This window comes from Mobula birostris, chromosome 14 (assembly GCF_030028105.1).
Source record: "Mobula birostris isolate sMobBir1 chromosome 14, sMobBir1.hap1, whole genome shotgun sequence".
In the NCBI taxonomy this organism is placed as follows: domain Eukaryota; kingdom Metazoa; phylum Chordata; class Chondrichthyes; order Myliobatiformes; family Myliobatidae; genus Mobula; species Mobula birostris.
In genome coordinates, this window is record NC_092383.1 from 3,426,315 (window position 1) to 3,453,302 (window position 26,988).

Below are 26,988 nucleotides of genomic sequence, written 5' to 3' on the forward strand. Positions count from 1 at the left end.
AACAACTGATCGTACGTGAACGGATCTTTCATTGACTAGGTTTTGCAGATGCTGGAAATCCAGAGCAACACACACAAAATGCTGGCCAGGCAGCAGCTAAAGAGAGGGACAAGCAGTTGAATTTCAAAGTTTGTACTCCTACCCCATCCTTTTTATCCTGGCATATACTCCCTTCCTTTCCAGCCCTGATAAAAATTACTCATTTCTTTTTACTGTACTGCTGTTGCGACAAAAATCAGTGTTAATAAAGCTGATTATTAACTTCCCATCTCAGGAAACCACCTCATTTTTCTCTGTCCACAGAGGTAAATGGAGTTGTCCATTTCTGTCAGCTTTCCTGGTTATTTTAATATAATTGTTACTTGACCTTATGTTTGCATCCTATCACAGACATTCTTTCTTCTCTCTACCCACCCCCCTCTTTGCAAATTCTCACTTTCCCAGTTCCATTCCCATTGATGCCGTTTGACCTGCTGAGAATTCCCAGCATTCTCTGTTCTTGTTTCAGATTTCCAGCGTCTGCAGCATATGTGCTCTAAAATCCTAGAATCAAAATCATTAATATTAGACAGTTAACAATGTATAGAAGCAACTCAGAAACCCCAGTGGTTCTAATTAGCTGCAAAAGAAGAACATTATAGATTCATGTAACACAGGAACCACATGAAAATATAGGAACAAAATTAAGCCATTTGGCCCATCAAGTTTGTCCTATTCCATCATGACTAATTTACTTTCCCTCTTAACCCCATTCTCCTGCCTTCTCTAGTCAAGAATCTATCAACTATACCCAATCACTTGGCCTCAATGGCTGTCTGTGGCAATGAAATCCACAGATTCACCAACCTCTGGCTAAAGAAATTCCTCCTCATCTCTATTCTAAAGGGACGTCCTTCTGAAGGAAGAGGCTTCTCATGAACCGTATCAGATCGATTGCGAGAATATGGCAAGTGCGCACACGGCCAACCAATCGTGCGGTGATTCGATTGGGGCCTCCGACACCCGGGAGGGTCCCCTTTGAGCTTTTCAGCGCACATGCTTTTTTCATCTTCGTGAACCCGGTTCATAGCACCCGCATTGTAAGGTGCCCAGTGTGTACCCATTACTAACTTGACTCAGTAAAAACATTTAATCCTGCCACTCCAATGTAGTATGTAGCTCTGCATATACGTAACACTTCTGCCCAATTGTTCCATGCTAAACCAAGATACCCTTCCAAGCTAAACCCATTTTTCTGTGTATTATTCCTAATTCGTAACTCTTTACGGCGCAAGCTCTAGGATCAGGTTTGATTCCCACTGCTGTCTGTAAGGAGTTTGTACGTTCTCCCCGTGACTGCTTGGGTTTCCTCCGGGTGCTCTGGTTTCCTCCCACAGTCCAAAGAAAAGCTTGGCCCTTTCACCGCTTGTTCTGTGCTGCTGAATTTACCATTTCCTCTCTGAGCTCATATCCAACAATGACAGGAAACCGGCGCAGGAGAGTTTGTAAAGTGGAAAAGCCCTTGTATTGGGGCAGTTCCACTCTCTCAAACTTGGAGGTCCAGGTCCAATTGGACAACTAGACGTCACAACTGGGGTCTTCCCTGGTTGCAGTGGATGACCATGACTTCTATGCCTTATCATACTCTTGGCTCTCCATGTAGCGCTGGAGAACCTCCTCCCTGGCCGTTGGATCTCACTGTTGATCTCGTCCACCCAGTCCGTCGGAGCTGACATCACGTGCTAGGACGGGTACGTCCCTATCTCACCGGGGTATGAGGCCCATCCATCAAACCAGTGTACCGGGTGTGTCTGCTATCACAGGCAAACAATCAGGACTTTGCCCATTCCTAATCATCTGCCCGAACTGGGTGCCGGACTGCAGTTGAGGGGTAACAGGAGAATCCACAAATGGCCCCAGCCCTATCCGCTCCCCTCCATCCTCCTCTTGGTCACAATCACCAGCAGAGACGAAACGGGAAACAAACTGAAGCAGAGACATAAAGATTAGCTTTACTTCTTTGTCATACGTACATTGAAACATCAAAACGTTCAGTGAAGTGCGTTGCTTGTATCGAGAGCCTGAAAGTGTCCCCGCAGTTCTAGCGTCAGCATAGAACGCCCAAAACTCACTAACCCTAGCCAGTATGTCTTTTGGACTGTAGGAGGAAATGGGAACACCCGGAGGAAACCCACATGGTCAAGGGGGGAACATACAGATGGCCTCCAGGTGTGGCTGCAGGATCAGTGACTGAAAAGTGGAGAAAGTTCTGGAAGCTGCAGATCAACTGTGATGGTGGGTTCTTGGTTCAGGTCACAGTGTTGCTGGGGCAGAGTGTAACTATCCAATGGTAGGTGACAGTGGAGGGGTACACTGGATGTATGGGTGACAGTGGGGTCACATGGGATGTGACCCTCCAGTGATGGGTGACAGTGGCAGATACACTGGATGTGATGGGCGACAGTGGTGGTTACACTAGGTGCGATGGGTAGCAGTGAGGGTTACACTGGATGCTGATGGGTGACAGTGGAGGTCACACTGGACGTGATGGGTGACAGTGGGGGTCACACTGGATGCTGATGGGTGACAGCGGAGGTACACGGGATGTGATGGTAGCAGTGAGGGTTACACTGGATGCTGACGGGTGACAGTGGGGGTTACACTGGATGCTGACGGGTGACAGTGAGGGTTACACTGGATGCTGACGGGTGACAGTGGGGGTCACACTGGATGTGATGGGTGACAGCGGAGGTACACGGGATGTGGTGGTAGCAGTGAGGGTCACACTGGATGCTGACGGGTGACAGTGGGGGTCACACTGGATGTGATGGGTGACAGCGGAGGTACACGGGATGTGATGGTAGCAGTGGGGGTCACACTGGATGCTGACGGGTGACAGTGGGGGTCACACTGGATGCTGAGGGGTGACAGTGGGGGTCACACTGGATGTGATGGGTGACAGCGGAGGTACACGGGATGTGATGGTAGCAGTGAGGGTTACACTGGATGCTGACGGGTGACAGTGGGGGTCACACTGGATGCTGACGGGTGACAGTGGGGGTCACACTGGATGCTGACGGGTGACAGTGGGGGTCACACTGGATGCTGACGGGTGACAGTGGGGGTCACACTGGATGCTGAGGGGTGACAGTGGGGGGGTCACACTGGATGTGATGGGTGACAGCGGAGGTACACGGGATGTGATGGTAGCAGTGAGGGTTACACTGGATGCTTGACGGGTGACAGTGAGGGTTACACTGGATGCTGACGGGTGACAGTGGGGGTCACACTGGATGCTGACGGGTGACAGTGGGGGTCACACTGGATGCTGACGGGTGACAGTGGGGGTCACACTGGATGCTGACGGGTGACAGTGGGGGTCACACTGGATGCTGATGGGTGACAGCGGAGGTACACGGGATGTGGTGGTAGCAGTGAGGGTTACACTGGATGTGATGGTAGCAGTGAGGGTTACACTGGATGCTGACGGGTGACAGTGGGGGTCACACTGGATGTGACCCGACAACACATGCCCTCAGTATTATCTTTTTTTATTTGCCCAATTCATCTTCTTTTACATGTTGGTTGTTTGTCAGTCTTTGTTTATATATAGATTTTCATAAATTTATTTCTTTATTTCCTGTAAACACTTGCAGGAAAGTTAACCTGAAGGTTAATGGTGATGTATATGTATGTTGATAATAAATTTACTTTGACTTTGACATTAAGAATGGGAAATATTAGACGCCTTGATTCGGAAGAGGTGGGGCGTGTTTCATTCTCTCTCCCTGTGGAGCACACTCAGTCCCTCTTCTGTAATTCCTGGCTCGGCCTAGCACAAGGGCATCCCTACTTCAAGGTTGCCATGGCACCGTCAAACGTCACGAGTATGATTTTGTGCCTTTAAAAAGAACTGTCACTGTAACTGTGTAGCTATCGGAAGACAGACTAGAGAAGCTGGCATTCTTTTTTTGTCACAGAAAGTTAGAAGTTGCATTTAATTCAGGTTCAGATATAGGGCCACGAGCGAGTAAAAGGGAAAGGAAGGTTACCTGAGCCAGGAGAGCTAAGGGAGATCTCACTCGTTCAGCAAGCCGACATCTGAAGGGGAACGGGAGCAGATTCCGCAGGAACATCTAACAGAACAATGAAGGACACTTGAAGGGCAAACGTTACATGGGGGAGCTGTGGAGTGAGACTGTTTGGAGAGCCTTTCGATGAGTCAGTACTGCACAATGGGCTGAACAGCCTCCAGCTTTGCAAGATGATTCCAAGTGAATGTGCCAACCCTGCATGGGTCAACGGGAAACAAGATCCCTCAATGCAAAGTTCAAAGTAAATTTATTATCAAAGTACATATACGCCACTATATTCAAACTTGAGGTTCATTTTCTTGCGGGCAATCACAGTAGATACAAGAAACACAATAGAATCAATGAAAGACCACATCCAACAGGACAAACAAACAACCAAAGTGCAAAAAATGATAAACTGAAAATATAAAAAGAAAGAGAAAAAATAATAATAATAAAAAGTAAGCAACAAACATCAAAAACCTGAGATGAAGAGTCATTGAAAGTGAGTCGACAGATTGTGAGAACAGTTCAGTGATGCAGCAACTTAAGTTGAGTTAAATTATCCCCTTTGGTTCAAGAGCCTGATGGTTGTAGGGTAATAACTGTTCTTGAACCTGGTGGAGTGGGTCCTGAGGTTCTTGCACCATCTCCCTGACGGTGGCAGTGAGAAGAGAGCATCTCCCGGATGGTGGGGGTCCCTGATGATGCTGCTTTCCTACAACAGCGCTCTGTGTAGATGTGTTCAATGGTGGGGAAGGCTTTACGAGTGATGGACTTGTATTAGCCATTGCTGCCCTGAGGAAAAGGTATTCACTGTCCACTCGATCTATGCCTCTTATCTTGTACAGCTCTATCAAGTCGCCTCTCATCCTCCTTTGCACCAAAGAAAAAAGCCTGAGCTTGCTCAACCTTTCCTCATAAGACATGCTCTCTAACCCATGGAGCATCCTGGTTAATCTCCTCTGCACTCTCTCTAAAGCTTCCACATCCTACCTATTATGAACCAACCAAAACCGAACACAATATTCCACGTATGGTCTAACCAGAGTTGCGTCATGATTCTTGGACTCAATCACCTGACTAATGAAGGCTTACACACCAAATAACTTCTTAACCACCTTATCAACTTGAGCAGCAAACTTGAGGGATCTCATGACCTGGCCCACAAGATCCCTCTGTTCTTCCACACTGCTAAGAATCCTGCCATTAATCCTGTCCCAAGTGAATCACTTCAAACTTTTCCGGATTAAACTCCATCTGCCACTTCTCGGCCCAGCTGTGCATCCTTTCAATGTCCTGTTGTAACCTATGACAACATTCTAGACTGTCCACAACTCCACCAACATCAAACACCTTGGGATTCTGCTCCCATATTGCCGTAGATCTGTAATCCCCCAGCCACTGTGTGTCAACATCTCTGAAGTCCTCTCCTGGGCCCAACACATTGATGAAGTTACAAAGAAGTTTGAGGAGATTTGGTACGTCACCAAAGACTCGAGCAAATTTCTACAGATAGAGGGTTGAGAGTATTCTGACTGATTGTATCACTGTCTGGTGTGGAGCAGCCACTGCACTGGACTGGAAAAAGCTGTAGAGGGTTGTAAACTCAGCCAGCTTCATCATAGGTACTAGTATCTCCACCATAGAGGACGTCTTCAAAAGGCAGTGCCTCAAGTTCAAAGGTCAAAGTAAAATTTATTATCACAGTACATATATGTCACCACATACAACCCCGACATTCTTTTCCTGCAGGCATACTCAGGAAATCTGTAGAACAGTAACTGTAAACATCAGAGACGGTTAACTGTAAACAAACTATGCAAATGCAGATATAAATAAACAGCAATAAATAACGAGCATGAAATAGCATTGTAACAGAGTCCTTAAATGGGTGTAGTTATCCCCTTTTGGTGGAGGGGTAGTAGCTGTTCTTGAACCTGATGGTGCGGGTCGTCAGACACTTGGACCTTGGACCTTCTACCTGATGGCAGCAGCGAGAAAAGAGCCTGGCCCGGGTGGTGAGGATCTCACGAAGGCTGGATCCATCATTAAGAACCTTCCCTATCCCAGGACACGCCCTTCTCTCATTGCTACCATCAGCGGGGAGGTACAGGAGCCCGAAGATCTACGCTCAATGTTTTAAAAATAAACTTCTTCCCCTCTGCCATCAAATTTCTGAAATGAGCCCATGAACACTACCTCACTATCTTGCACTCTTTTTTCACTATTTATATCTTATACACTCTTATTCTAATTTATAGTAAGTTTAATGTCTTGCATTTTTACTGTTGCCGCTAAACACCAAATTTCGTGATGTACGTCAGTGATTATAAGCCTGATTCTGCACCTGATTCCGTCCTGGAGCTCTGGTATCGCCAGGGTCTCATCTGCATTTGGTGACTGGCACGTTCTCGCTGCATTGGTTCCTGCCGCAGCAGAGGTGCAGCTGGGACAGGATCGGGCTGCTTGTTCATCAGAACCTGCTCGGGCTCGCTGCTAGAGTCTACCGCAGGCAAGATGAATGGGGTGAAGCTCACCTTTCACTGAAGTGACCTACAGTAATTGAGTTTAGATGATCTCAGTGTGACCCAGGAGAAGAAAATTAATTAATATGGATGGCCGCCAGGATTCTTTAAAGAGGCTGCAAGGTTGGTTGAGTTCTACAGATTCAGATTCATTTATTTCTCACATGTATATATTTCACTTTCAAGGACTCTACCACTTATGTTCTCAATATTATTTAGAATAAGAAGAAGAATAATTATTATACTTTTCTATTTATACGATTTGTCTTCTTTTCCACATTGTTGGTCAGTCTTTGTGTGTAGTTTGTCACTGATTCTATTGTAGGTCTTAGTTCTACTACGAATGCCTACAAGAAAATGAAACTCAATAGGTTTTACATGGTGACATATAAAACTTTGATAACAAATTTACTTTGAACGTTTAAACTTTGATCATTGAAACATACAGTGAAGTGTGTTGTTTTGTGTTAACAACCAACACATCCAAGGACATTCTGGGGGCAGCCCACAAGTATCACCACACATTCTGGCGCCAACACAGCATGTCCACGATGTTCAGCAGAACAACACAAACAACAACAGCTTTCCCACCCCACCCCACCCACACACGCAGACAGGCCTCCAAGCCCAGTACCGACCGCCTCCAGACTCGTACCGACCCTCAACCCTAGGACTCACTGACATGGGGTTCGCTTTTCCTCATCCATGGGGCCTGCCAATCTCAGCCATTGGCCACTGGGATTGCTGATCTTCATTCTCAGCGCCTGACGACCCAACATCTGTTCATGGGATCACTGGCCTTCCACCATGGAATGCTCCAACATGAACCACGGCTTCTGCCCCAACACTTCATTTACTGCCCTGACCTCTAACTCCCCACATCCCTGTCCCTAAACCCTAACCTGACATCTACCTCCGCTCATCCCAGTCCCTGAACCCTAACCTGACCTCTAACTCCACACATGCCCGTCCCTAAAACCTAACCTGACATCTAACTCCCCACTTCCCAGTCCCTGAACCCTAATCTGATCTCTAACTCCCCAAATCCCTGTCCCTCAACCCTAATCTGATCTCTAATTCCCCACATCCCAGTCCCTGAACCCTAATCTGATCTCTAACTCCCCTCATCCCTGTCCCTCAACCCTAACCTGACATCTAACTCCCCACATCCCTGTCCCTCAACCCTAATCTGATCTCTAACTCCCCACATCCCTGTCCCTCAACCCTAACCTGACATCTAACTCCCCTCATCCCTGTCCCTCAACCCTAACCTGACATCTAACTCCCCTCATCCCTGTCCCTCAACCCTAACCTGACGTCTAACTCCCCAAATCCCTGTCCCTCAACCCTAATCTGATCTCTAACTCCCCTCATCCCTGTCCCTAAACTCTAACCTGACATCTAACTCCCCTCATCCCTGTCCCTCAACCCTAACTTGACCTCTAACTCCCCACATCCCTGTCCCTCAACCCTAACCTGACATCTAACTCCCCACATCCCTGTCCCTCAACCCTAACCCGACATCTAACTCCCCACATCCCTGTCCCTCAACCCTAATCTGATCTCTAACTCCCCACATCCGTCCCTCAACCCTAATCTGATCTCTAACTCCCCACATCCCTGTCCCTCAACCCTAATCTGATCTCTAATTCCCCACATCCCAGTCCCTGAACCCTAATCTGATCTCTAACTCCCCACATCCCTGTCCCTCAACCCTAATCTGATCTCTAACTCCCCACATCCCTGTCCCTCAACCCTAATCTGATCTCTAACTCCCCAAATCCCTGTCCCTCAACCCTAACCTGACATCTAACTCCCCAAATCCCTGTCCCTCAACCCTAATCTGATCTCTAACTCCCCTCATTCCTGTCCCTAAACCCTAACCTGACATCTAACTCCCCAAATCCCTGTCCCTCAACCCTGACATCTAACTCCCCACATCCCTGTCCCTCAACCCTAATCTGATCTCTAACTCCCAACCGTCCCTCAACCCTAACCTGACATCTAACTCCCCTCATCCCTGTCCCTCAAGCCTAACCTGACCTCTAACTCCCCAAATCCCTGTCCCTCAACCCTAACCTGACATCTAACTCCCCACTTCCCAGTCCCTGAACCCTAATTTAAAGTAACAGGCTGGGTGGACAAAAGAGATACACTGGATGTCATTTACTTGGATTTTCAGAAGGCATTTGATAAGGTGAAACACACGAGGCTTCTTAACAAGATAAAACCCTACGGCGTTACAGGAAAGATACTGGCATGGATAGAGGAATGGCTGACAGGCAGGAGGCAGCGAGTGGGAATAAAAGGGGGCCTCTTCTGATTGGCTGACGGTGACTAGTGATGTTCCTCAGGGGTCAGTATTGGGACCGCTACTTCTCACATTGTTTGTCAATTATTTGGATAATGGAATTGATGGCTTTGTGGCGGATAATACGAAGATAGGTGGAGGGGTAGGTAGTGCTGAGGAAGCAATGCGATTGCAGCAGAACTTAGACAAAATGGAGGAATGGGCAAAAAAAAAGTGGCAGAGGGAATACAGAGTTGCGAAATGTATGATAATACATTTTGGTAATAGGAACAAAAGTGTGGACTATTACCTAAATGGGGAGAAGCTTCAGATATCAGAGGTGCAGAGGGACTTGGGAGTCCAGACTCCCAGAAGGTTAAGGACATCTACATGAAACACTGCCGCAGGAACCATCATTGGGGACCCACCACCTAGGACATGCTCTCTTCTCGCTGCTGCCATCAGGAAGAAGGTACAGGAGCCTCAGGACTCACACCACCAGGATCAGGAACAGTTACTACCCTCAACCAGCTGTGATGATTGTACATTCTAGTATCAACTGCTTGGCGACAATAAAGTATAACAAGATAAAATCCTATGGCGTTACAGGAAAGATACAAGCATGGATAGAGGAATGGCTGACAGGCAAGAGGCAGCAAGTGGGAATAAAAGGGGTCCTTTCGGGTTGGCTGCCAGTGACTAGTGGTGTTCCTCAGGGGTCAGTATTGGGACCGCTACTTTTCACATTGTTTGTCAATGATTTGGATAATGGAATTGATGGCTTTGTGGCAAAGTTTGCTGATGATCTGAAGATAGGTGGAGGGGTAGGTAGTGCTGAGGAGGCAATGCGATTGCAGCAGGACTTAGACAAACTGGAAGAATGGGCAAAAAAGTGGCAGATGGAATACAGTGTTGGGAAATGTACTATAATACATTTTGGTAAAAGGAACAATAGTGCAGAGAGTTATCTAAATGGGGAGAAGGTTCAAACATCAGAGGTGCAGAGAGACTTAGGAGTCCTTGTGCAAGATTCCCAGAAGGTTAATTTACAGGTTGAGTCTGTGGTAAACAAGGCAAATGCAATGTTGTCACTTATTTCAAGGGGAATAGAATATAAAAGCAAGGAGATAATGCTGAGCCATTATAAGACACTAGTTAGGCCGCATTTGGAGTATAGTCAACAGTTTTGGGCCCCTTATCTCAGAAAGGTTGTGTTGTCATTGGAGAGAGTCCAGAGGAGGTTCACAAAGATGATTCCGGGAATGAAGGGGTTAACATATGAGGAGCATTTACAGCTTTGGGCCTGTACTCACTGGAATTTAGAAGAATGCAGGGAAATCTCATTAAAACCTACTGAATGTTGAAAAGACTAGATACGGTGGATGTGGAGGGGATGGTGGTGGTATCCAGGACCAGAGGGCACAGCCTCAAAATTGAGGGGTAACCCTTTAGAACAGAAGTAAGGACAGATTTTTTTTGGCCAGAGAGTAGTGAATCTGTGGAATACTCTGCCACATACTGCAGTGGAGGCCAAGTCTGTGCATATATTTAAGGGAGAAGTTGATTGTTTCCTGATCGGTCAGGGCATCAAAGGATCTGGGGAGAAGGCAGGTGTTTGGGGTTGAGTGGGATCCGGGATCAGCCTTGATGGAGTGGCGGAACTGACTTGATGGGCTGAATGGCCTAATTCTGCTCCTATGTCTTATAACCTCTAACTCCGCCACATCCCTGTCCCTAAACCCTAACCTGACCCCTAACTCCCCACACTGTCCCCAAAACCATCCCTACAAACCTAAAAAACAACTAAGTCTGAGACATGGAGGCATCAGTAATGACCGTTCACAGATCGTTGGACTCTGGCATGGTGCCATAGGACTGGAAAACTGCAAACATCATTCCACTCTTTAAGAAAGGAGGGAGGCAGCAGAAAAGAAATTATAGACCAGTTAGCCTGACTTCAGTGGCTGGGAAGATGTTGGAGTCAATTGTTAATGAAGAGGTTATGGAGTACTTGGTGACACAGGACAACATAGGACAAAGTCAGCATGGTTTCCTCAAGGAAAACTGATAAACCTGTTAGTATTTTTCTAGAAGTAGGATAGATAGAGGGGATGCAGTGGATGTTGTACATTTGGACTTTTAGAAGCCGTTTGACAATGTGCCACACATGAGGCTGCTTACCAAGTTAAGAGCCCGTGGTATCACAGCTTTTTCCGATATGCAATTTGGTAATAAATTTACTTTGAACTTTGAACTGCTGTTGGGAAGAATTAAACCCGAATGAAGAGTTACAGAGCCAGCAGCACAGAAGCAGGTCCAAGTCCACCACGTCCTTGCTCACCATTTTGTCTCCATCTACATGAATCGCATTTACCAATGACTCATCTGCAGCTTTGTTTACAAATTGACAATAAACTGGACTGGTCAAAGAACACTGAGGCTGTCTACAAGAAGGGTCAGAGCCGTCTCTATTTCCTGAGGAGACTGAGGTCCTTTAACATCTGCCGGACGATGCTGAGGATGTTCTACCAGTCTGTGGTGGCCAGTGCTATCATGTTTGCTGTTGTGTGCTGGGGCAGCAGGCTGAGGGTAGCAGACACCAACAGAATCAACAAACTCATTCGTAAGGCCGGTGATGTTGTGGGGATGGAACTGGACTCTCTGACAGTGGGGTCTGAAAAGAGGATGCTGTCCAAGTTGCATGCCATCTTGGTCAATGTCTCCCATCCACTACATAATGTACTGGGTGGGCACAGGAGTACATTCAGCCAGAGACTCATTCCACCGAGATGCAACACAGAGCGTCATAGGAAGTCATTCCTGCCTGTGGCCGTCAAACTTTACAACTCCTCCCTTGGAGGGTCAGACACCCTGAGCCAATAGGCTGGTCCTGGACTTATTTTCTGGCATAATTTACATATTACTATTTAACTATTTATAGTTTTATTACTATTTATTATTTATGGTGCAACTGTAACGAAAACCAATTTCCCCCGGGATCAATAAAGTATGACTATGACTATGTTTCAGCAATTCACGAGTCTGTCTACCATACTGAGTACTGCAAGTATCTGGGCACGCACTTGAATTAGAGCACAGAACAAAGAACATCACAGCAAAGTACTGGCCCTTCGGCCCATGATGTTGTGCCAGCCTTTTAACCTATTCTAAGATCAATTTAACTCTTCTGTCCCCATAGCCCACCATTTTTCTATCATCCACGTGCCTATCTATGAGTCACTTAAATGTCCCTAATGTATCTGCCTCTACCACCACCCCTGGCGTTCCACACACCCACCAGTCTCTGTGTGTAAAATCTACTTCTGACATCCGCTCTAGACTTTCCTCCAATCACCTTAAAATTACACCCCCTCACATTCGCCATCTCCACCCTCTGAAAACGTCGCTGACTGAACCTCTGTCTCTTGTTGTCTCTTACATCTTTATCAAGTCACGTCTCATACTTTTTCTCATCAAAGAGAAAAGCCCCCTAGCTCGCTCAACCTATCCTCATAAGATATGCTCTGACAAGCAAACTGTGCAGACAAAAAAATACCAAGAACATGAGTTGTCAAGAGTTCAGTAGGTTGTAGAATCTGGTGACGATGAAGTTTTTGGAGCAATCATTCTGTTGTAAGATAACCCCATGGATGGACCTCCACTCATGCCTTACATGCCATCTTTAAACACACAGACAGACAGACAGACAGACACACACACACACACACACACACACACACACCAACTTCCAGAACTGCTCTAAAATATTACACTTTCTGACACTCAACCAGAACCTAAGATGCCAAAATGAAACGGTGCTCAATAACTTAATGGTTGGGATTTTACAGAATGTAGCAGCGGTTAAACAATGGTCTTGGTTAGAAGTTGGCAGCAACTCATGGCCAAGGGCTAATACCGCATGGACGCAAATCGACAAATCGCTCTCCTGTTAACTTCTCGCATTTAACCTCCCTGATTTCCATGAGCTTTTTAGATTTACACAACAATTAACTGATAAACTAAAAACAGAAAATAAAATCCAGTAATTTTACAGCATAATGACTCTTTGAACAATGTAATAGTCATTGCTGCTCAACAATTCATGACACCAGACCAGAAAATGAACAATTCTCCGTTTAGAGCTTCACCCGCTTAGCTGCTGAATTTATTTATTGAGACACAGCGCAGAATAAGCCCTTCCAGCCCTCCCAGTTGCGCCATCCAGTCATCCCAACCCAATCACAGGACAAGTTACAATGACCAATTAACCTTCCACTGCTACAGCTTTGGACCGTGGGCGGAAACTCACGTGATCACAGGGAGTACGTATAAACAGCTGTAGGAATTGAACCCAATCGCTGAACTGTAAAGCGTTGTGCTAACCACCACACACGCTATCGTGCCGCCCCAAATTTCTAGACATTTTTGCTGAACGTCTTTTAGCTTGTCAAATTTCTTTTTATTTTCCATCTCATTTTTATCTTTCACTGTTCACCTCCAATTTCACGTTGAGTTCTGCTCCTCAGTGCTTCGGAGACAGGATGGACTGTTTGCCTTGATACGCTTCGGAGAGAAAATATATTAAAAAGACAGACAACACACAAAGGTGCTAGGGGAACTCAGCGGGTCAGGCAGCACCTGTGGAGGGATGTGGAAAAGTCAACACTTCGGGTTGAGACCCTTCATCTGGACTGTATTTCCACCCCACTGTTCAGGACATCTCAAACCACTTCACCAACAGAGTTTCCCTCTGACGGGCAGACAATGTTGCAATGTAGCCCATTTGTGCACAGGAAGATCCCACAAAATGTATTCAGGTAGAAGAACAGATTTTGTTTTGGTGAAGTCGGCCAGAAAATCAGAATTTGGTTTTTCTCCTTACCCCTCTTCAACTGGTGCCGGTCTCACATGCAGGCAAGTCCTCGACCCAAAGGGGAGATCTCTGAGAGCGCACCCTTCGCTCAGTAATGCACTCGTGTGTCGGATCTAGCGCTCCGCTCTCTGGAGTGTTCCAATAGTATAAGCAATGGAGGAACACCACACGATTCCCTCCCCCATGATATCTGGCCAAACACCGTAAAGTTTCCCTCTGAGGACTCAGCCTGCTCCTGGGCCCTGCATGAAGCGTGTAGAGCAGTCAGCTTCATAAACACAAGAAATTCTGCAGATGCTGCAAATCCAGAGCGAGCAAAACACGCAAGCCACTGGTGGAACTCAGCAGGTCGGGCAGCATCTACGGAGATGAGTGAGCAGCCAACATTTCAGATTTGAGACCCTTCATCAGGACTGGAGTCAGCCTCGTCGAGTTTAGCCGTGCCAGTTGTTCATGCAAGGGGGAGCAGGCTGCTCCTTGGTAAGCGCGCTGGCCTCTCTGTCCAAGATCATCTCTTCCACTCTTACAGGTGTCTGCCCATGAATGCCGAAGTTAACATGACAGGTCCGTGAGGCAGCTGATCAGGTGGACTAAGTCAAGAACATAGACCTTTTGGGAAGTAGTCCCCCACACATTCTCCACTGCCCCCCCCCCAAAGAAAAACAGAGTCCAAGAGGAAATGTTAGAATTGAGACTGATAGAATTTTAATGGTGTGGGATTATCGACCTGGGCAGGTAGAAATCAAGTAGCCACATTCCACTGAATGTGAAAACAGCTGTAAAGGGCTGACTGACCTCCACATGTTCCTAAGGTGCACGGGAAGCTTTAGCGAGGCAAAGAGTCAATGTTGAAGTCCATTCAGCCCTTTGAGACTGACCCACCATACAAGGGAATGAAGGTTGACCCACAGCTTCAAACCAAGGCATTGTTCACAGCACATAAAAGGGGAAGAGATTCGGTGGGGAAAAGCCAGGGCACAAAAGACTGTGACAGCGCTCGACTGGTGCCCACAGGCTCTCCCAGAACCTACCCTCTGTTTGTCAGGGTCCACAAACCTGATTCCGAAGTAGTCCTTTTCCAGCAGGTTCATGTGACGGCAGAGGAGATCGATCAGATAGTGGCCTTTGGCATCCCGCTGAAAAAAAAATAACAGGAACATGAGGAACAACAGGAGATTCTGCAGATGCTGGAAATCTTCAGCAACACAGGCACACTCACACACAAAATGCTGGAGGCTCTCAACAGGTCAGGCAGCATCAATGGAGGGGAAATAGCAGTCTACGTTTCGGGCCAAGACCTTCGTCAGGACTGGAAAGGAAGGAGGAAGCAGCCAGAATCATGAGTTCAGTCTCTGCTGGATTGACTGTACCTGCAGCCCCCGTTAGAACCTGAGGCTATTGAAGTCTCTTAGTGACATGGGCGGCGCAGAAGCACAGCAGTTAGTGGCAGCACTGATCAGAGTTCAATTCCTGTCATGCCGATCTGGTTCAATTCCCGCCATGTCGATCGGGTTCAATTCCCATCGCACTGATCGGGTTCAATTCTATTTCTGCCAGTCGATCGGGTTTAGTTCCTGCTGCACCGATCGGGGTTCAATTTCCACCGTTCTCCCCGTGGGATTCCTCCGGGTGCTCCGGTTTCCTCTCACATTCCAAAGACGTACGGGTTAGCGTTAGTGAGTTGAGGGCAAACTATGTTGGTTCTGGAAATGTGGCGACACTCGCGGGCTGCCCCCAGCACATCCTCGGACTGCGCTTGGCGTTGACGCACACAACACATTTCATCATAGATGAACGTGTGACAAACAATTGAACTCTTTACCTTCAATCTAAGCTCATGTCCTTCCCACCTCACTCATGGACCTCACTCAGTGGCGTACTCCTTGCATTGTCTGATGGGAGCTTCTCATTGTTACCATCAGGAAGGAGGTACAGGAGCCTGAAACCACACACTCAGCGATTCAGGAACAGCTTCTTCTCCTCTGCCATCCAATCTCTGAATGGACATTGAACCCATGAACACTACCTCACTACTTTTTTATTTCTATTTTGCACTACTTAACTATTTAGTACATATATACTTAGTGTAATCCACAGTTTTTTCTATTACTGTGTATTGCATTGTACTGCTGCCGCGAAGACAACAAGTTTCACGACATACGTCAGCCATATTAAACCCGATTCTGATTGGATTCTGGAGAAGGAAAGATGCCTTTGGTGGGTGTCAGAATCAGAATTAAATCAGACCTATTATCAGTGGCATACAGTACGTTATGAAACTTGTTTTACAACAGTAGCACAGTGCAAGGCAAAGAAGTTACTATAAATTACAATAAGAATATATAATTAATTAAAAGATAAGAGCAGACTTGACAGGCTGAATGGTCTAATTCTGCTTCTACATCTTATGGTATTATGGATAGGTTCTTGATTAGTAAGGGTGTCAAAGATGATGGGGAGAAGGCGGGAGAATGGGGTTCAGGGAGATAATAAATCAGCCATGGTGGAATGGCGGAGCAGAATTGATGGTCAAATGGCCTCATTCTGCTACTATCCTGTATGGGCTTTTGGTATTCGTTGTCATGGCTATCTCTCGAGGTCGAGGATGATAGTCTTCGTTCTGAAAAAGAGGCCCACAGAGTGAAGACGCCTGTGCGTATATTTGTTTAAAGTGTACTTGATGTTGCACTTCAAGAAGCACACAATACTTCACAAATCAACCAACTGATTCCAATGGCATGGAAACCACGACGATTGGAGCTGATGGATTTGTTGCAGCCTTCATCCGCCTTCACAGCCGTTGAGTTTGAAGTAACTTCATCTGCCTGTTCCACCGTTGAGGTCTTGGTTGGATTGTTCTTTGTCAGGGACCTCACCCTCGACCTTAGCGTCATGGGTGACCCTACCAGGAGCACAGCTCCAGACGGCATCACTCTCGGGATCTCAGGACCACACAAGCCTCTCCACTGTGACAAGGTGACAATCCACGGAGAAGCTTTTGGTATAATAGATAATGCAAAAACAGAGCAAAATAGTGAGATAGTGTTCCTGTCTTCAGGAATCCGATGTTGGAGGCGAAGTAGCTGTTCCTGAATCACTGAGTGTGTGCCTTCATGCTCCTGTGCCTCCTCCCTGATGGTAGGAATGAGAAGGGGGCATGCCCTGCGTGGTGAGGGTCTTTAATGACAGACGACACCTTCTTGAGGGAGCACCTTTTGAAGGTGTTCTCGATGCCAGGCAGGCTGGTGCCCACGGTGGAGCTGGTGCCCACGATAGAGCTGGCTGAGTTTAGAACCCTCTGCAGCTTTTTCCGATCCTGTGCAGCGGCCCCTCCACACCAGACAGTGATGCAACTAGTCAGAACGCTCTCCACGGTGCATCTGTAGAAATTTGCTCGAGTCTTTGGTGACATAACAAATCTCCTCAAACTCCTAATGAAATATAGGCAGTCACCCCATCACCAGGGATCCCAGGAATGAGATGTGACTGAGATCCAGGGACGGAGCTGATTCAGGATGGGGAGGTAGATAAAGAATGTTACGGACAGTTCTGCTCAAACTGACAACGTTCACTCGTCGAGTTGTTTTGAGATTTTCTGCCTTAGTGAGTAGCACTGGAGGGCTGGACAGTGTGCACACACTGTCACCCCGGACAAAGTGTACACTCTGTCACTTCAATGGTAGACCCACACTAATTAGTGCAATCTGCTCCGACACCGCAGAGGGCTAAGAACTGGCCATCCAACCCACGGACGTCAACAGTACGAATGCCTACAGGAGCTTGTTCCCTGTCCTCGCTCCAGAAGTGCCGCCCATGACAATAAAGCTCCCTGAATTAGCGCAATGCAGCAGAACCTTCCACAGAGCACTCCCAGTCAAATCACAAGCTGACATGTTTATGATACAGTCCATCGCAGGCAAAGTTCTCCCCATCACCGAGCACGTTTACAAGCAGCACCGCCACAAGAAAGCAGGATTCAACATCAAGGACTCCCAACACCCCATCCAAGCCATGCTCTCTTCTCAATGCTACCATCAGGAAGGAGGTACAGGAGCCTTAGGTCACACAGCACCAGATTCAGGAACAGTTTTTACCCTACTACCACCAGGCTCCTGAACCAGTGTGGATAACTTCACTCACCTCAACACTGAACTGTTTCCAAAACCTACAGACTCACTTTCAAGGACATAGATAGGAAGGGTATGGAAGGTTATGGTCCACGTGCAGGTCAATGGCATTAAGCTTAACAGCACATCGGCATGGACTAGATGGGCTGAAGGGCTTGTTTCTGTGCTACAGAGCTCTATGACTCTATACAGAACAAAGGTCCTTCGGCCCAATATCTCCATGCTTACCTCAAACACAAGAGCTTCTGCAGACGCTGTAAGTCGAGAGCGACACACACAAAATCCTGGAGGAACTTAGCAGGTCAGGCGGGATCAATGGAAAGAAATAAACAGTCACCGTTTTGGACCAAGACCCTCCATATGTGTGTTACCATGCCGACTATGATACCTGTCTCAGCTTGTCATCTTTGCCTGCATTTGCCCCATATCCCTCCACACCTGTGGGCAAGGTGACCTTTGGACCAGTTTGGTTTCGGCCAGGGGTCCCCAACTTTTCTTGCACCGCGGACCGGTTTAATATTGACAATATCCTTGCCGACCGGCCTACCGGGGGGGCGTTCAAGTAGGGTTATACTCACCTCAACGTGTCTTTTACAGTTAGGGTTGCCAACTTTCTCACTCCCAAATAAGGGACAAAAGTAGCAGTCAAATCCTGGGACACTTGTGTTTACCCCAGGAAAGACTACCATGACCATGAAGCCTTGCACGGGCACCTGTGTGCGCATGCGTGACGTGCATACGTGCTGATTTTTTTTCCACAAATTGGTTTTGGCTTAATCTTCCCGACTATACTGTACATACATTATTTCTACTTTATATAGGCTGTGTATTTATCACATCATTCCTGCTTTTACTATAGTGTTAGTGTTATTTTCGGTTTTATGTGTTATTTGGTACGATTTGCTAGGTTATTTTCTGGGTCTGGGAACGCTCAAAAATTTTTCCCATATAAATTAATGGTAATTGCTTCTGCGCTTCACGCCATTTCGGCACGAAAGGTTTCACAGGAACGCTCTACCTTACCAGGGGAAATACGGGACAAGGGTGGTCCGGTATGGGGCAAACCAACTTAGCCCAATATATGGGATGTCCCGGCAAATACGGGACAGTTGGCAACCCTATGATCAAGTTCAACAGTGCGTGACAGGGAATGAGGAAAGGTGCAGCTGACTCATATCGTTTCCTCGCGGCCCGGTAGCACATGCTTTGCAGCCCGGTGGTTGGGGACCGCTGACTTAGACAACACTAGGTTATATAGTGGACCAAGATGGCGCCAGAGAACAACGATTCCTCAGGTGACATCTTCCAGGTGGTCAATATTTTTTTCTATGTCTTTTACTTATTCTTTTTACCTTAAATGTGTTTCAACAACTGTTGGAGCCTGTGACTTATGCTTTGGAGTTCTATTGAGTGATTGAGCACTCTGTTCTCCCTGAGAAAATCCCAGGAGAGGATGGTGAGCACGAGCTGGCCCAAGAAGAAGACCAGGGACAGGGTGTGGGGCCATGATTGATTCCATTTCTTTGCAATTAAAGCATTGGAGAAGATTGAAACATCAAGGCGAATGCAGAGGAGAGCGAGTGGTCACTCTCCACAGGAGGTCAGGTCGGTGGTCACTCTCCACGGGAGGTTGGGTCAGTGGTCACTCTCCACAGGAGGCTGGGTCGGTGGTCAGTGGTCACTCTCCACAGGAGGCTGGGTCGGTGGTCAGTGGTCACTCTCCACAGGAGGTCGGGTCAGTGGTCACTCTCCATGGGAGGTCGGGTCGGTGGTCACTCTCCATAGGAGGCCAGGTTGGTGGTCACTCTCCACAGGAGGCCGGGTCAGAGGTCACTCTCCACAGGAGGCCAGGTCGGTGGTCACTCTTAACAGGAGGCTGGGTCAGAGGTCACTCTCCATGGGAGGCCGGGTTGGTGGTCACTGGTCATTCTCCACAGGAGGTCGGGTCAGTGGTCAGTGGTCACTCTCCACAGGAGGTCGGGTCAGTGGTCAGTCTCCACAGGTCGGGTCAGTGGCCACTCTCCACAGGATGCTGGGTCGGTGGTCAGTGGTCACTCTCCACAGGAGGTTGGGTCAGTGGTCAGTGGTCACTCTCCACAGGAGGTTGGGTCAGTGGTCAGTGGTCACTCTCCACAGGAGGTCAGGTCAGTGGTCACTCTCCACAGGAGGTCGGATCAGTGGTCAGTGGTCACTCTCCACAGGAGGTCAGGTCGATGGTTGGTGGTCACCCTCCACAGGAGGTCGGGTCAGTGGTCAGTGGTCACTCTCCACAGGAGGTCAGGTCAGTGGTCACTCTCCACAGGAGGTCGGGTCAGTGGTCAGTGGTCACTCTTCACAGGAGGTCAGGTCGGTGGTTGGTGGTCACTCTCCACAGGAAGTCGGGTCAGTGGTCAGTGGGCACTCTCCACAGGAGGCTGGATCAGTGGTCAGTGGTCACTCTCCACAGGAGGCTGGGTCGGTCGTCAGTGGTCATTCTCCACAGGAGGTCAGGTCAGTGGTCAGTGGTCACTCTCCACAGGAGGCTGGGTCGGTGGTCAGTGGTCACTCTCCATGGGAGGTCGGGTCGGTGGTCAGTGGTCACTCTCCACAGAGATCGGGTCAGTGGTCACTCTCCACAGGAGGTCAGGTCAGTGGTCAGTGGTCACTCTCCACCGGAGGTCAGGTCGGTGGTCACTCTCCACGGGAGGGCGGGTCAGTAGTCAGTAGTCACTCTCCACAGGAGGTCAGGTCGGTGGTCACTCTCCACAGGAGGTCGAGTCAGTGGTCAGTGGTCACTCTCCACAGGAGGTCAGGTCGGTGGTCACTCCCCACAGGAGGTCGGGTCAGTGGTCAGTGGTCACTCTCCACAGGAGGTCGGGTCAGAGGTCACTCTCCACAGGAGGTTCGGTCAGTGGTCAGTGGTCATTCTCCACAGGAGGTCGGGTCAGTGGTCAGTGGTCACTCTCCACAGGAGATCGGGTCAGTGGTCAGTGGTCACTCTCCACAGGAGATCGGGTCAGTGGTCAGTGGTCACTCTCCACAGAGGGTCAGGTCGGTGGTCGGAGGTCACTCTCCACAGGAGGTCGGGTCAGTGGTCAGTGCACTCTCCACAGGAGGTCGGGTCAGTGGTCACTCTCCACAGGAGGTCAATGTGACAGAGGAGGTTATTGAAATTCTGAGATTGATGTGATACTGGTGTGCACTGTAGTTTACATTGGACTGTGGTTTATATTGGACTGTGGTTTACATTGGACTGTGGTTTATATTGGACTGTAGTTTACATTGGACTGTGGTTTATATTGGACTGTGGTCTACATTGGACTGTAGTTTATATTGGACTGTAATTTATATTGGACTGTAGTTTACATTGGACTGTAGTTTATATTGGACTGTGGTTTATATTGGATTGTAGTTTTTATTGCACTGTAATTTTTATTGGACTGTAGTTTACATCGGTCTCCTTCAGTTTTCTGTGTTTTCTTTCTTGTTGCCGATTGGCGAGTTGGGCCTTTGGGGTTTGACGTCTTTGTTGCCGTTTTCCAGGTGGGCGATACGTTTGTTTTTTTTGTGTGAGGGAGGGGTTGGGATTTGGAATTTGATGTTCTTGTTGGTGTTCTTCCATGTGGGTGATCTTAGTTTTTTGTGAGCGAGGGAGGAGATTGGGTGTTTGATGTTAATGTCGCTGCTTTTGTTTCCATGTGGGCGGCATGTTTTTTTATGCGGGAGGGGGTTGGGGTTTGCGAGTTTTTGTGTGTGTGGGGGAGGTGTTGATATCTTTTCTTTCAATAACTTCCATGGTTTTTCCTTGTTTCGTGGCTATCTGGAGAAGATCAATCTCAGAGTTGTAATCTGCATACATACTTTGATAATAAAATGAACCTATGAACCTTTAGAACTTAGAAAAGTACAGCACAGATAAAGGCCCTTCGGCCCACAAAGGGGATAGAAGTTTAGTTTTACTTGTCACATATTCGTCGAAACAGGGAAATGGGTCATTTGTGTCAACACCCAACACAGTCAAAGGATGTGTTGGGGGCAGCCCGCAAGTGTGCCACGCTTCCGGTGTAGCATGCTCAGAACTTACTAACCCACACATCTTTGGAATGTGCGCATGTGACTTCGGGAGGAAAGGGGCGTGCTTTGCTGTGGTGTTGTTGCTGTTTCTGTTGTTCTGCTGAACACTCGGGACATGCTTTGCTGGTGTCGGGTTGTTCCCCAGCATATCCTTGGGTGTGTTGGCTGTTAATTGTATGTTTCGATGTACACGTGATAAATAAATCTGAATCAAAGTCTGACAAGAGCTGAGAAAGGGCCTGGTTTCTGAGGGACCCTCGCTGAGTCACAGACAGATATCCGCTCTGTCAGCATGGGACAAAGAAAAGCTGTCAGAAACAGAAAGGCAAACTTATGTGTATCCAAGGTCACTGCTCCACGGGGGGCTCCTGCACAGATCTATGTACGTGGCCCAGTGCCAGTTCCAATAATTCTACACTTTCCCCATTTGATTCCTTCCACACTCCAATTAACTCCCCCCCCCCCACTCTCCCAATCTGGGATCCAGAAGATGCATACATCAGGAGGTTCTTTATCGATTACAGCTCAGCATTTAATACCATCATCCCCTCAAAACTAACCAGTAAACTCCAAGACCTGGGCGTCAATATCCCCTTATACAATCGGATCCTGGATTTTCTCACTTGTAGACCCAGTCAGTCTGGACTGACAAAAACATCTCCTCCACAATCTCCATCAGCACAGGAGCACCACAGGGTTGTGTACTTAGCCCTCTGCTCTACTCACTTTACACCCATGACTGTGAGGCTAAGTACAGCTCCAACACCAAATACAAGTTTGCTAATGATACCACTGTTGTGGGCCATATCAAAGGTGGTGCTGAATCAGCACACAGGAGGGAGATTGAAAACTTGGCTGAGTGGTGTCATTACAACAACCTCTCACTCAATGTCAGTAAGACCAAGGAACTGATTGTGGACTTCAGGAGATGGAAACTAGAGATCCATGAGCCAGTAATCATCAAAGGATCAGGGGTTGGAGAGGGTCAGTAACTTTAAATTCCTGGGTGTCACTATCTCAGAGGACCTGTCCTGGACCCATCATGTAAATATAATTGCAAAGAAAGCACAACAGCACCTCTGCTTCCCCAGGAGTCTGCGGAGATTTGGCGTGTCATCGAAAACCTTGGCAAATCTCTATAGAAGTGTGGCAGAAAGTCCGCTGACTGGCTGAATTATGGCCTGGTATGGGAACACCTATGCCTTTGAGTGGAAAGCCCTACAAAAGGTAATGGTTTCAGCCGAGTACATCACGGGTAAAACCCTCCCAACCACTGAGCAAATCTAAGTGAAATGTTGCCGTAGAAAAGCAGCATCCATCATCAAAGATCGTCACCACCCAGACCACGCTCTTTTCTCGCTGCCGCCATCAGGTAGAAGGTACAAGAGCCTCAGGACTCGCACCACCAGGTTCCAGAACAGATACTACCCTCAACCATGTGGATCTTGAACAAAAGGGGATAACTACACTCATTCGATTTCTGCTATTCCCACAACTAACAATCTCACTTTTATCTTGTTATTTCAAACTCATTATTCATTGCTATTTATTTATATTTTGGATTTGCACCGTTTGTTGTTCATTGATCTTGTTTACAGTTATTGTTTTATAGATTTGCTAAGTATGCCAATCTCAGGGTTGTGTGTAGTGACATGTACCCCGATAATAAATTTTAATCTGAACAGTCCTTCCCAACCTGGGATCCGTGGACCCCTTGGTGAATGATAGACATCCACAGCATAAGAAAGGTTGGGAACCCCTGTACTAGAGTTACTGCAGGAGAAACAAAGGAAATTATAAAAGGTTCAGACGATACGGAGACAGGGAAGTTCTTTCTATTGGTACCTAGTTGGCACAGCTTCAATATTTGGGGCAATAGATTCATGGCAGAGTTGAGGAGAAACTGCTTTTCCTACAGAGTAGTGAATCTGTGGAATTCTCTGCCCAGGAAAGCAGTACAGACAACCTCATTAAATACAGTGGCTTCCAGTTAACTGTGCTATCGAGGCAGCTGCTTATTTGGAACAATTCTTAAAAAACAAAAACCAACGAGAAAATTGCCAGTATTCCCTTTGTTTATTTGGGGCACGATGCTGTTTAATTGGGGCAAGAGACTATTGCCGAACAGGTTCTATACTAGCATCAGTCGTGTGCTTTTGTACACCATTAAACGTGACACCATGCTTACAGAGATCAATACTTAAAAGCATCAGCTGCATGTACTTGTGTTCAAAAAGCAGTGATTTTTCTCACTGGTAGTTGCCAAGAAGTAAGCAGCAAGACAATTCAGAACTGTTTTGTTCACTGGAGTTTCAACCGTTCAGGCTTGGAGATGCTGGAAACAGCCAAGAGTGAAAATGAAACAATCTGACTACCTCAACAAGTTAGGGACTATGAACAATTTGAAGGTATCAACAATCATCTTGAGCGTTACTATGAAAATGAAGACTTGAAGGATGTAATCACTGATAGCACTGTACGAAGGCAGTCCATTATCTGAATTAGGGTCTGCACTGATTTTGTTCATTGCGTACACTGATTGAACTCCTCTGTTGATAACTATTAGGAAGCAATATACAGTTTTATAGTACTGTAGTAGTATTGATAGTGTCCTGTGTTTCATTTAAATACATAATTTGTTACTCAGTTTGTCTTTTTTATACCTTTGTAACTATTTCCATGAAACTTTTACTTATTGGGGCAGCCGCTTAATTGGGGCAAAATGTACAATCAAGACAAAATGTGTACCAATTAACTGGAATCCACTATAATGTAAGACACAGATTTTTGAATAACGGGGGGAAAGGCAGGCAGGTGGAGCTGAGTTCACAGCCAGATCAGGCATGATCTTATTGAATAGTGGAGCAGGCTCGACGGGACAGATGGCTGACTCCTGCTCTTGTTTCTTACATTCTTATGACCTCTTGCTATGGTTCACCACACAGGAAGTCTGAATGGGGTAAAGTATGTCAAGAAACTGAAAGGGAAACTGAACGAGTGTCACACTATGGGAGGGTCCGGACACTGGGACTGTGTGTCTTGCGGCTGGCTGTTACCCAGAGATTACACTTGTACTTTCAGTTACCCTTCCAGACTGACAGTCAATTAAACTAATTGCTGAGTTCCAAAAGCCAAACAATTGCAACCGCTCATTAGTATGAGGCAGAGAGTAGGGAGCTCCTATAGACAGGCAGCGCTTGGGCATCCGAATTTCAGCAGAGTGCTGGGTTTCAGACCCCATCACATTCAGATTCCCACTGTTATCAGACTCTTCAACAGGCCTCTTGCACTCCCGATCTCCCAAATTACCCTGCAGATTCAGATCCCTCACTTCCCCTGTTGTTTAAGCTGACGTGTAGTGGCAGCACACCCATATAATCCTTCACATCCCTCTCCCGGTCTCTGTCCCGAATGCCTGAGAACGTATCCTGGGATATGGTCTGGCTTCAAACTCTCCAGTAGGGCCCTCAGCTCCTTATACCTCAACCTGACTCCGGAGGAGAGGGTTCGGGAGGGAATAAATCTCAGAACCACACTAGCCAGCTGTCTTTGGCTTTGCGTGTGAAACACCTCGGTTTCCTCGGCTGCGTAAGTCTAGGGAATACAACCTCTGGCCCTACCAAACTCATGAGAGTCAGGCGCGCTCGATCCCACCCCAAACCGCAGTTTGTGTGGATGCTGTGTAACTTTCCACCCTGTTACAAATTAATGCCACGAAATAATCAGTACACTGCATACAAGTAAAGGAATTCTATTTATGAATCTTAACTAAAGGGTGAGTGAAGAATAACAAAAAGGAAAGGGCCCATTCTAATTAAACAGTCAAATGTGCACAAGTTGGAGCTCATCTTGGACTTCTCTGTCACTCACGTGCTGGGCCCTCGGTCAACATCAAAGCACACACCACCTTCCGAACTTCGCTCACAATCCTTCTCGAACAAACGGATCTCTCACCAGATCGTATGCTACAACCGGTTCTCCCCAGTGTCTTCTCTCTTCATCTCCTCTCGAACAAAAGCCCTAAGCCCACCCTCAGTGTTCCTCACCAGAGAAGCCTCCCCTTAATCCAACCATCCTAATTGGATGGCAGGCATTTCTCCACATCGATTGTCTTCAACAGTAACCCGAACAAGCCTGAAAACAGAACGGACTGCTCTTACAGAATTGCCAAAATGAAATACATACAGCATAACAGTAAAATTATGAACCAGGGCATTACACACCGAAAAAGATTAAAGATTAGGCATTTGTTTTATTTGCCACATGTCCATTGGAACAGTGAAATATACAGTGAAATGTGTCATTTTTGCTTCAACAGCCAACACAGAATGTGCTGTGGGCAGCCCCAAGTGTTGCCAAGCTTCTGAAAGCAACATAGCATGTCCACAGCTTACTGACCCTAACTGGGAGGAAATCAGAGCACGCAGAGGAAACCCACAGAGTGAACGTACAAACTCCTTACCGACAGCAGTAGGAAATGAACCCTGATTACTGGTACTGTAAAGCATTACACTAACCACCATGCTACCGCGCTGTTAGGGGCTGTTAAATCAGCTTCTCTGAGTGCGATAATCATTGCCTGAATTCAAGGTCAAGTCTCTTTCCTGTGGGATATTCAGCTTGTTGGTTTGATGTACGTTAGTGACAATAATGGGAGCATTGTTGAGATCTCCAACCAAATAGTAAATGCTATGCGACAGCCTGCCAGCATGTCTGAGCGACTGGCATTGGCAGCTGCCGACTGCATTAGACAAGCCTCTCTCCAAATGTCTCAACAACTTAGGAACAGTCTTCCAAAAGTCCCAGACGAAGGGCAAGCTTACTTCCAGGCTGGGAACTGTGATGGAAACCAAGCAGTTCCAGGGTCTTGAACTGTGTGAGGAGGAGGTACAGGGGGAACATAGAACAGTATAACACCGTACAGGCCATTCGGCTAATAATATCGTGCCGACCTTTTAATTTAATCTAAGATCAATCTCAGCATTCCCTCCTACATAGCCCTATTTACTTTTCATCCACATGTCTAAGAATATCATAAATGTTCCTAATGTATCTTCCTCTACCA

The 26,988-nt window shown here is 47.1% G+C and overlaps 1 protein-coding gene across 4 annotated transcripts in view; it reads right to left on the reverse strand.

Annotated features, from left to right (window-relative positions):
• frmd5a (FERM domain containing 5a) overlaps window positions 1-26,988 on the reverse strand; it is a 183,745-nt gene that overhangs the window by 47,168 nt on the left and 109,589 nt on the right. For 3 of the 4 annotated variants that reach the window (XM_072277680.1, XM_072277677.1, XM_072277679.1), the window contains exon 2: window positions 14,775-14,879. In XM_072277680.1, coding sequence (XP_072133781.1) covers window positions 14,775-14,879 — 105 coding nt within the window. Of the gene's footprint in view, window positions 1-14,774; window positions 14,880-26,988 lie in introns of those variants that run through there. The other variant, XM_072277678.1, reaches the window with a different exon arrangement.